This window comes from Aphidius gifuensis, unplaced genomic scaffold (genome assembly GCF_014905175.1).
Source record: "Aphidius gifuensis isolate YNYX2018 unplaced genomic scaffold, ASM1490517v1 Contig6, whole genome shotgun sequence".
NCBI lineage: Eukaryota > Metazoa > Arthropoda > Insecta > Hymenoptera > Braconidae > Aphidius > Aphidius gifuensis.
In genome coordinates, this window is record NW_025220587.1 from 11,393 (window position 1) to 22,639 (window position 11,247).

Here is an 11,247-nt window from a genome sequence, read left to right on the forward strand (position 1 = left end):
TCATCATCATCAGTATTTTTCTGTAATAATAATAATAACAATAATACTTTCTATTTTAACATAAAAAAATTCATTACTTCGATTTTCTCCGTATTGCTCCAATTTTCTACGAATTTCTATGATTTACTCCGCTTTACTCTGATTTTTTCCGCATATTGTTGAATAAAAATTCGGAGTAAAACAAAATATCATTTTTTCCGGTTATCTCCAATTTTTTTCCTTCTCATTCCGACGCTTTTTGTGCTCTTGCTGAGCAGACGCCAGACTGTGGGGTACTCCCCGATTGTCTTACTCGCTTTTGAGCTTTAACAGCCCTGGTGGAAATATTTCTCCGGAATTGCTCTGGATTACTCGGGATTATTCCGGAATTGGCTCACTTAGAAAAAATGCGGAAAAATACGAGAAATCCGTAGCAATTCCAAAATACTCGAATTCCTGTAGAAAAAGAAGGAAAATAAATGCGAGCAAAAAATTTTAATGGGCCGATTCCGGAGTGATACGGAGTTTTCCGGAATTTTACGGAGTATTTCCGGAGTTTTTCGGAATTTTACGGAGTGTTTCCGGACTTTTACTGAGTATTTCCGAAATTTTACGGAGTTTTCCCGGAGTTTTACGGAGAAATTATTTCCACCAGGGAGATTCAACAGTTTTCCCTGTATGAGTACCCGCCATCCCCGCTCTCACCCGTCGGATCCATTGATCTTTGAAGTCGGAATAATGAGATGAAAATTTTGGTGATTTAATTTTTATCTTATACAATTATTTTAGTTTAAAACAGATGAAAACGTAGAAACGTTATGGCCGATAGGATCACATTCGAACACATGGTTCATCATCGATAAACCTTTTAATAAATTAATCAAAAAATCTATACAATCTATCGATGTATGTATTATAAATTATTACTTTGATAATTATGAATTCTTAATTGACTATAAACATTTAATTATAAATATTTTCTATTATCGAATAATATTTCTCATAGTAATGATTATTATTATTGAATCATATAGAAAAATAGAATGTTTATTAGTTTCTAAAAATCAAGGAAATTATTTTTTAATTTATTTTCAAGTTTTATAAATAGATAAATATATTAAAATATATAATTTAAAAAATTTATTTCATATTTTTATTAATTTAAAATTGAGGAGAAAATAAAATTTTTTTTTTATTTTATTTATTTTGTTTATTTTATTTTTTTTTTATTAATGCTTCAATCATAAGCCTCCTTACAAATCGTCTTTTTTCTTGAGCAAAAAAATTAATAATTAAATTTTGGCATTTGCACAAATTTTTCAATTAAATAATCACGTACTGTTGTTGGTGATATTTTGCATAATGTAAAATAAATCCAGTATCTCCAGGGTTCACATCTAAAAAATAAAAATATTCAATGAATTATAAAAAGTAATTTTGAATAAATGAATAAATAAATTCTTACATGTAAATAGCATTTGGATTTTTGTCCAACAATAAATCATTAAAACTATCATAGATTTCTGGTTGTTGTATTTTTTTAAGTGAATTATCTTGAGCAAATGATGTCAAATAACTGGCATACAATTTAAAATAACCTTGATAAAATTTTTTAGCTTCTTGTTGCATTGATGAATCCATAACATCAAAATGATTTTGTTGTCGAAATAAAATATTACTTGAGTCAATAAATGAACCTGGTACAAAATTAACAACAGTTATATTTGATTTTTTTAATTCAACTCTGAGTGATGTTGACCAGGCTGATAATGCTGCTTTTGTTGCACTATACATTGCAACACCAGGAAGTGCCTCAATTGCACAATGGCTTGTGACAATAATAAGACGACTTTTGTGTTGCCTGAGAATTGGAATCATTGACTTTGTCAATCTTGCTGTTCCCAAGAGATTAACTTGAAGTTGATTGTATATTTGTTCGTCAGTTTGCCACTCAAATTCACCAAATATCATCATCCCAGCATTGTTGACAAATCCCCGAAGACCTTCAACGAAAAATAATTAAGACAGTGACAACAATTGTCAGGGTAATAAATATACTTACGATATTTTTGTGACTCAAGAAGTTTTTGTATAGACTTGGTAAATGATTCAATACTTTCCAAATTAGTCAATTCAATTTCGATCGTTTCAATTCCATGCTTAACAAGTTCCTGGGCACCACGACTTGCTGTTGAATGAACACCAGCAATAACATGAAGACCAAGATTATTTTTACAATGCAATGCAATACTGTATCCCAAACCAGAATCACAGCCAGTTATTGCAATTGCATCTTCTTTTTTTATTTCATCATAAATTTGTACATTATAAAATAAACAACCTGATGCTAAAAATAAAGTAATAATTAAATTATTTATCAATTCAAAATAAACATAATAAAAGCTTCAACTTACCAAGGCTGATGATTAATAATCCAAGTGATAAAGAAATAATTCCAAGTAAATAAAAAAATATATAAAAAAATAAAAAAACACCAATATAAAATTTATTTTTTTTCAAATAGCTTTGTAATATTGTTTTCGATTTCATTGTGTCTGGTTAAGGTGGTCAGAACTGAGTGAAGAATTTAAATTTTAAACTAGTCGAACCAGCCGAAACCGGATTATATATTTTGTCTCTCTCTTCCCCCTCTTTTTTTATTGTGATAAGGATGAAAGATAATATACCAGCTGAGATTACACACAGCTTCGAGGCATATGTATATTTTTATAATTTTTTTTTACTATTAAAATGCTTACAACAGCAACAATTTTTTAAATTAATATTAAAATTTTATTTTCAATAGTATACAAGTGATATAATTGTTAAACAATAATAAAAAAAAATCCACATCATCAAAGATTTAATGATAAATTGGAAGAAGAATAATGATCCCTATGGTGTAGATAAAAATCCACTGATTTTATCTCTTAGAAGACTAGAGTCTAGACTATTTTTTGACGAAAAAAAAAAAACTCCAAAAAAGTTACAATAGGAAAATTAAATAAATTAATAAAATTAAATTATTTTTAACGAATTTACTATGAAAAGAAAAACTTAAATAATACAATTACAATAAAATTCTTTGATAATAATTATTTTAAATTTATCAAAATTACAATATGAAAAAAAAAAAAAAACAAATTATTTTCTATTACTGAGAATTATGACACATATAAAATAATAATAAATTTAAATTAACAAAAAATATCACCTAAATTACATTGTCCTTTTCAATATTAATATTTGGATTTGCAAGAAGATTAAATGATGGATCATTATCAGTATTCATTCTACCAAGCCATGAAAATAATATAATAATAAAAACAAAAAATAAAACACCAACCATTCCAATTAATGCATATCTTTTATAAATTGAACCTGGATTTGAACGTCTTCTAGCTGGTGGTCGTGTTATTAATTTCCACCATCTTAAAAACCATTCAATTGCTGATTTACGTTGATATTTATTTTCATCATGATCAAATAACATGTCTTTTGGTTCATCATATGCTTCAAATACTTTTCTATCCATTGAACTTGAACCTTCAATATTAACAATTGAATATGGTGGTCCTTGTTTTTGTATATTATTATTATGTATATTATTTTGATTAATTGAATTAACATTGCTGCTTGTTCTTGCTGTTGCAATTGATGTTGATGATGATATTGATGGTACATGATTTTGATAGACTAGTGGTTCAATTGATGTATTGTGATTATTTATTATTTTTTGATCATTATCAATGCTCAACTGTAAATAATAAATTAAATTAACAAAACAATCATCATATAAAACAATAAAACAATCATATTTTTATATTAAAATTACCAGTGGCAAACCAAGACCAGCTCTTGCCCAATTAACACTGCATAATTTTTCTTTTAATACATCAGCAACTGGTGATACTAAATTTGCTCCTGGAAATATACAATATTGACAACTTGGACATGTATAACCAGCTGGTGCTGTTGTTGATGGTAAATTTCTAGCATATGTATCTAAACATGACCAGTGAAATACATGATAACATGTTAATCTAATACAATCAGAATTTTTAAATTTATATTGCATATTGTACATATTGGATTACAATCACTGTCTTTTAACCATTGAAGATATGATTGAACAACACACTGTAATGTCAAAACAAAAAAATATATTAAATTAATTGTTTATATTAATTATTTGACATGTTATTGACAGTTTGACACATACCTTTGGATGATTTGTCACCATACAGTGTTCACAAACATTAACTCTGTGCTCAAAACAAAATTGATTTGTAACTTTTCTCTTTGGACATTTACAAAGACCCATTTTAATTTATTTTTTTAATAAATAACTTCACAATTTTATTGATTATTACTTATATTTAATAACAATTTATTCGCTTGTCAAATTATTCATTTGATTATGGGTGTAATATTTTTTTATTATTGGCTATAACCACCATATTGGCCACGTCGTCTTTTAACAATTGTTTCTGTCGATAATGCAGAACAAAAACACACATTATTTATATTTTTTTTACGTCATAATTTATTTCTACAGTCATCTAAACTTGTATCAAGTATTCAGGTGGTTTTAATTAGTTAAATTAATTAAGTTTACCTGGACACTGTAATATGACAGACAATGAGCAAGTTTTGGATGCTGAACAGTGGAAAGTTGAAGCCCAAGCTATAATTGAAGATGTCAAACATCATCTTCGAGACATTCAAGTATCAGATAAATTGAAGAGCACCAACACTGGAATATTTTTAAATTTGACAACTGGAGAAGGATCAAAATATTGTGTACAAGTCACAAAAATGGGCTTTAAAATTGTTGGAATGAATTATGACAGCTTGGAAAAAATAAACGACAATTTTAATTTCGAAACAATGAGCAGTCTTTTAGACTCAATGAGTCCTGAATATCGTCAATCATTTGGCAATAGTCTTATAGATAAACTCAACAAAATTAATAACAATGATTTGTAATAATATAATTTGTATAATAATAAATAAAAATAATAATTTGATTAAAAACGTAAATAGTTTTCTTGATATGATTTAAAAAAGGCGGGTTTATAGAATAAAACAAAATGGCTAAATTAGAAATAGAAATAAAACTTAGAGACATCTAGATGACAATAAAGATAAATTTTCTCTGGAGAAATACTCTCGCTTTTCTCCAGAAATTTAACTTGTTCATGCACAAAACGAATGAGAGAGAAAAAAAAAAAAAAATTGCTTCAGACTATCTAACCTAAACATGTATTCCTAATTTAGCCGAAAATCCCAACAATAATTAAGTAAAATAATTGATAGCATATAAATAAACAATTAAAAATAAATGTAAGTATATTCAAAATATATAAAAAAAAACAGTGTGATAAATAAAAATTGTCAATTTACATTTATAATTTATTAAGACATGTTGAACAAACAAAAAAATTATTACCTCAATACAGCATAATATAATGATTATATAAATAACATAATAATATAATAGTTTTTTTTTTTTTTCAGTTAATAAAATGTTGAAATTAGTTGGTACCCTAAGAAATGGGTCAAGATATTCACCAGTGTCATCAAATTGGTGTTTGTCAAATCATCAAGCTATTGGAGCATTGTCAACAACTACATCACTACAAAAAGTAAGTTGTCATAATTTTAAAAAAATCCAATCAAATGATTAAACAATTTTTTATTTCTAATAAATAAATTAAAGCATTATTTTAATATTATTTTTTTTTATATATAAATCAAGATTGTTTTACAGGAGTATGCAGAATCTAAAAATTCAATGACAAATCGTGTTTTTAAGTCACTTAAAGATGATCAAAAATCAGAAAGTGATGATGTGATAAACACAACAGAAACAATACTTAAAGATAAAAAAAATGAAAAACAAAAAATAACAAAAGCTAAAAAAATAATTCCTAGTGCAAATATAATGTCATTTGGTGTTGGTGATTTAAATGAGTCATTTGCTGATGTCAAGGGTATATCACTAGTTGAATCAGTTAAATTAATGTCAAGTCTTGCTACAAGACAAAGAAGAGTTAAACCATTATTAAAAACACTTGCTGATAATATTAATAATACTAAAAGTGAACTTGGTATTAAAAATATTGCTGATATATTGTATTCAATGGCAAAATTAAATTTTCGTAATGAATTATTATTGAAAAAATTATCAATTGATTTACAAAAAGCCATTGAGAGTGTTGATCAGAGTCCAATTGTCGGTTCAATATTAACATCATTAGGTATGTTAAAATATAGAAATGATCAACTAATGGATGAACTCTGCAAATGGTGTATTAAAAACAAAAAAATTATAAGAACACAGGATCTTTGTGCAATGGTTTTAACACTTGCAACAATTGGCTATGTTCCTGTTGATTCTGATATTCTTTTTACGGTAAATTAATAAATTAAAATTCATATCTAATTTTTTATTACATTGTTTATATTTGTTTTTTATAGGAAGTGTTGGGTAATTTAAAAGAAACTGACATGACTAAATCATCAGAATGGCTTGATGTTGTTTGGTCATTAACTATTTTAAATCGAGTAACATCAGAAAAAATTTCATCAGTACTTGATGAAAACTTTCACATAAAATTAGCTGGTATTTAAAAATTTTATTTTTTAAATTAATTTATAATTAATTTGCATAGAAATAATAATGTTTATTTTTTTGTTTTAACAGATCCAACTAATATACCACTTGCTAAAAAACATAAATTACTAAATATCAATGCATATGCAAAATCATTACTTGACAATTACAAAGGTCCATTAATTCAATCAAATTCACCTGTATTTGATGCACCACTTGTTAGAACAAAAGATAAACAAGTTTTTGTCAAGTCAATAACAGATGCATTGGCTAATTTATTTCCATCAAGAGATCATTTTCGATTAAATGTCGATGGAGGAACTGGTTTTCTTACTGGTAATTTAAATTTGCTAAATTAATTTATCTTGATTAAGTAATTATTTTATAAAAATTTATAATTTTGCTTTATTGTTTTTTCATCAATAGATATAGAATTTTATCTTGATAAAAAAGGAACACCATTGATTATTGATAATATCAACAATGACACAACAGTGCTGAGGTGAGTTTCATTATAAAATAAACTAATAATTAAGTCATTTAATTAATTTTTACTCTTTTTTGTTTGTTCAATTAACAGGATAGCAATATTAGCAAATTATTATCATGATTATTGTTTGGGTAAAAATAGTTTACTCGGTTCTGTATTACTTCATCAACGGTTACTCGAAGCAAATGGATATAAAATTATTAATATATCACATTCAGATTTACATACTGATGATAAATTATTAACACGTATTACGTATATCAGTAATCGTTTAAAAACAATTGTTAAATAGCCAAGTGATAGTAAAATATTCACTTAAAAGAAAGAAAAAAAAAAAAAGCAAAAATAAAAAAAAAAAAATAATAAAAAATTGTTTTAATTTAATAAAAAATAAAAATATTTCATCAAAAATCAATATTTAATTTTTTAAATTTATTGATTTATGCAAATAATTAAATATCAACAATTACAAATACTTCAAAATTATCAGAAGCTGGTGGTTCAATTATTTTCATTGCTGAATATGTTATAGCTTTTATTTCAGTTCCTTGTTGATGTTTATCAAGTGAAAATTCTTCACCAAATGCTGTTGCTTTTATACGATAATTTGTCTTGTCAAATTCTGTTATTTTAATTTTCTAAAAAATAGAAAAAAGAAACAATAATTATTCAAATGTTAAATATTTCTTAAATGACAATTATTTGATCTTACTTTTGCAATTAAAAATGGTTCAGCACTAAACATAAATAATAATTCATCTAGATAATTATACAATAGACTGTCTAAATCATGTCCTTCTGATTCAATATCATATTTTTGTAATATTTCAACATCATCTATTGGACTCATGTAATTGAACATTGCAATTGCACATTGTTCAAATGCTTCTTCAAGTGATCCACCCCATGAATGCAATCTTTAACATAAAAATTATTATTTTTCTATTAAATTTAATTAATTTTATACTCATTAAATAATAACTTTATTTAGCTATTTTACTCACTGAATATCTGCAGGATGATCCAGATCTAAAAAAGCAAAACAATGTTTAAAAAAAGAATCTATATTTTTGTAAACCAATTTTATTAGTAGCTAATTTATTGATGACTCACACTCGTATTTAACTGTAGGAATTATGTAATCATCATCAGTAAATTCATCATCCATTTTTTGTTAATAATTATTTATTAAATTGTTTAAATTATAATGTTGTTTTGATTTTTTTAAATAACGTTTATAACCTCAAATTATTGTTTTAAAGTTTTCTACGTTACCAAGTGACAAGTACTGAAAAAAAAAAAAATAATATTGTCAATTGCGTGTGTGTGTTTTTTAATAAATGACAACTGTCAAAATTGACAAATCAAATAATTAGTGTACTTTGTAATTTGTATAAATTGACCAACAAATATCAAAGATATTTCAGTTATTCTTAAAAACTTTTTAAAATTTCGAATCATGAAGTATTTGTGTATTATTAATAGTGAAAATAAAGTTAACAACTAATTACGTCATTAAATACGACTTAAAAAAATCTGAAAACAACAACAATAATAAATAATAGTTATTAAAAAAAAAATAATAACAATGGCGTTAATAAATGTCTTATTAATTAGTCAAGTTGCAAGCTATGTTGTTGCTTTGATTTTATCATTTTGCATTGTTGTACCAATGTCACTTCATCAAAAGGAATTTAGGTAAAATAACATTATTATTTAGGTAAAAAATGATTAAATTAAAATAATTAAAACTAAATTTATATTTTTCAGAGGCAATTGTTTGTTGTTTTCAACTGGTATATGGCAAGAAACTGATGGACAATTTGTTGTTAATTGGTCATCAAAATTATACTGTAATTATGTGTTAATTATTGGTATCATATTGATGATAACGTCATCAGTACAAATATATAAATTATCAATGTTAATGTATCGTGGTGAAGATAGTTCATTTTTATCAGCATTTATTGACGTTGTATCAACAATATTTTTAACAGTTTCAGCACTTATTGCAGCAATAATAGTAACACTTGGTTTTATGACATGGTGTAATTGTATGATAAAACGTTTTCCATCATGTGAAATTGCTGCTGGTAATGATATTGATAAAGCTGATAATATTGATACAAATGGTTTTCATATTGAATTTGGTGTTGCACAATTTGGTACATGGAGTAGTTTATCAATTTGGGTTGGTTTATCTGTATTTGCTGTATTAAAATTATTAAAATATCATCAAATTGAAAATATGAAAGTATCAATGTACAGAGAACGACAAAGACTTGTTGATGATGCTGGTTATAGTCAGGATATAAATTCATAAATATATATTTTTAAATAATAATTTCCTTTTTTTTTTTTTTACAAAACAAGCACAATACTCGGTTAAAATAAACTCATAAAATCATGTACATATCAAAGAAAAAAAAAAGAACGAAAAAAACGGCAATTTATTATTATAATTGAGAAAAAAAAAAAACGTAAATAATCCAATTAATTATTGTAAATATATATAAATAATTAAATAAAAGAAAAAAATAATTTTCAACTAAAAAAAATATTAATTTTGATGAAATGTAAGACTAAAATTAAAATAATATATTTATCATACAATTAAAATAAATTAACAGTTAATTTATTCAAAAAAAGAAAAACATTATTTATTAAAAGTGTTATAAAAGTATTAAAAAAATAATAATTAAAGTACTGGTTTACAATCACCAACGGTAATTCTTCGACTACCTGGTGGACATGAGTCAATTAATGGTGCATCAATTATAATGAATGGTGCAATATCAGTTGTAATACATTCAAGTTGATAAGTTGTTTCATTAACACCAAGTACATTATCACCACATGGTCCACCAGTCATTCTTAAATTATGACAAGTACCATTATAAGGTACCATTCCATCATGATGACATGGATTTTTTTGACATTTTGGTGTAACATTACCAGGTGGAAGAACAACATATTCACCAACTTTGCATGGTCCTTGTCTGAATGCCTCATGGCATGTATCATTCAATGGAAAATATAAATATGTTGGACGACAATCACAAACCCATACACTTTTAACACCATCACCTGGATATTGTAGCATATTTTTTGGACATGCTATTGGATTTGATAATGGTATACGATCAGTATCCTAGTCAAAAATTAAGTTATTATAATTATCAGCAGTTTTATCGTTTGACTCTTAATCATAATGATAATTTTTTTTTCTTTTAAAGTTTACTTACGAGCATTTTGTTGCCACTTAAATGAGTTACTTCTTCATCACTTGGAAATATAATATCTTGACAGTATGATTTAATTATTAATAATCCAATGAATAAATTAATTAATAGAGTATTCATTTTTTTATTTTTAAACAAAAGAATTTTTTATTAGCTTAATTTCAAGTTGAAGATATAATAATGAACTTGTGGCTGTATTTATAAACTCTTATGGACCACTTTTGTAGTTTCAAGGAAAACTGGTGTCGAATTAAAAACTTCCAATAATTATTCTATCACGTGATAGACTGTGAATGTTTTTAAAATATCACAATGACTCATGTTATTGTTTATTAATATAAATAACAAAATAACAATGATTTATTCAGTTTTTTTTAACTTTAGATTTATTTTTATTTAATAATATTTTTGCATGTTATTTTGTTGTAATTAACTGTTACATTTATTTGACATTGAACTTGAAAAATACTTGTTGGTCATTGCAAGGTATTCTGAATGTTGATCTTGGATGTAAAATAATTATTGGCTATTAATGATGTTTAATTATTTTTTTAAATTATTACAATTATTTTTTTTTTTATAAGAATTTTATCATTAGGGAAAAATAAAATTGTCGGCTGTTAAATAAATAATAATAAAGTAATAATAAATTATGAGGATAATACATTATGCTGTCGTCATGGAGTGTTAAAACTAAATATACTTGAAATATTTAGAAAGTTTATATAATATTAATAAAAAAACAAAAGCCTTCTATTGCCTTGTATTTTAATTTTTTTTTTTAGTTTGACTGAAGATTGCAATTACAAATGACGATTTAAATAATAATTAGGTATTTTATTTTTAAACTTTATTATAATATCGTTTCTCTATTTTTCATTTCTTGACTATATTGTTATTAATAATATAATAACTTA

General features: G+C 25.0%; 7 protein-coding genes across 8 annotated transcripts; 3 read left to right on the plus strand and 4 right to left on the minus strand.

The window, feature by feature from the left end:
- Positions 1-1,163: 1,163 nt before the first annotated feature.
- On the minus strand, positions 1,164-2,546 carry LOC122860091 (D-beta-hydroxybutyrate dehydrogenase, mitochondrial-like). Its single transcript, XM_044163749.1, has 4 exons — positions 2,394-2,546; positions 2,042-2,326; positions 1,445-1,982; positions 1,164-1,376 (listed from the first exon to the last, which is right to left on the minus strand). The coding sequence occupies exons 1-4, from the start codon at positions 2,527-2,529 to the stop codon at positions 1,265-1,267; spliced, it is 1,071 nt and encodes a 356-aa protein (XP_044019684.1). The 5' UTR covers positions 2,530-2,546; the 3' UTR covers positions 1,164-1,264.
- Positions 2,547-3,171: 625 nt separating this feature from the next.
- Positions 3,172-4,456, minus strand: LOC122860092 (zinc finger protein-like 1). The gene is given in 4 exon segments (XM_044163750.1): positions 3,172-3,736; positions 3,815-4,050; positions 4,053-4,119; positions 4,202-4,456. Coding segments are annotated over 4 exon segments (948 nt in total). The 5' UTR covers positions 4,304-4,456; the 3' UTR covers positions 3,172-3,193.
- A 142-nt stretch (positions 4,457-4,598) lies between these two features.
- LOC122860085 (GSK3-beta interaction protein) lies at positions 4,599-4,962 on the plus strand (the record flags this gene model as incomplete). The annotated part of the gene is made up of 1 exon (XM_044163743.1): positions 4,599-4,962. A coding segment is annotated over exon 1 (351 nt), but the record flags the coding sequence as incomplete, so codon positions are not given.
- Positions 4,963-5,211: 249 nt separating this feature from the next.
- LOC122860070 (FAST kinase domain-containing protein 4-like) lies at positions 5,212-7,503 on the plus strand. 2 transcript variants are annotated; one of them, XM_044163724.1, is made up of 7 exons: positions 5,212-5,325; positions 5,500-5,627; positions 5,741-6,397; positions 6,463-6,607; positions 6,689-6,934; positions 7,025-7,100; positions 7,179-7,503. In XM_044163724.1, the coding sequence occupies exons 2-7, from the start codon at positions 5,508-5,510 to the stop codon at positions 7,378-7,380; spliced, it is 1,446 nt and encodes a 481-aa protein (XP_044019659.1). In that variant the 5' UTR covers positions 5,212-5,325; positions 5,500-5,507; the 3' UTR covers positions 7,381-7,503. The 2 variants fall into 2 exon arrangements, with proteins under 2 accessions (XP_044019659.1, XP_044019660.1); XM_044163725.1 differs by having other exon boundaries at positions 5,753-6,397.
- Positions 7,500-8,351, minus strand: LOC122860071 (protein archease-like). The gene is made up of 4 exons (XM_044163726.1): positions 8,202-8,351; positions 8,093-8,117; positions 7,801-8,005; positions 7,500-7,726 (listed from the first exon to the last, which is right to left on the minus strand). The coding sequence occupies exons 1-4, from the start codon at positions 8,254-8,256 to the stop codon at positions 7,541-7,543; spliced, it is 471 nt and encodes a 156-aa protein (XP_044019661.1). The 5' UTR covers positions 8,257-8,351; the 3' UTR covers positions 7,500-7,540.
- A 17-nt stretch (positions 8,352-8,368) lies between these two features.
- LOC122860073 (transmembrane protein 179-like) lies at positions 8,369-9,451 on the plus strand. Its single transcript, XM_044163727.1, has 2 exons — positions 8,369-8,786; positions 8,859-9,451. Exons 1-2 carry the CDS (start codon positions 8,677-8,679, stop codon positions 9,409-9,411), a joined length of 663 nt encoding a protein of 220 aa, XP_044019662.1. The 5' UTR covers positions 8,369-8,676; the 3' UTR covers positions 9,412-9,451.
- Positions 9,318-11,055, minus strand: LOC122860074. Its single transcript, XM_044163728.1, has 2 exons — positions 10,334-11,055; positions 9,318-10,239 (listed from the first exon to the last, which is right to left on the minus strand). The coding sequence occupies exons 1-2, from the start codon at positions 10,448-10,450 to the stop codon at positions 9,787-9,789; spliced, it is 570 nt and encodes a 189-aa protein (XP_044019663.1). The 5' UTR covers positions 10,451-11,055; the 3' UTR covers positions 9,318-9,786.
- Between the last annotated feature and the right edge of the window lie 192 nt (positions 11,056-11,247).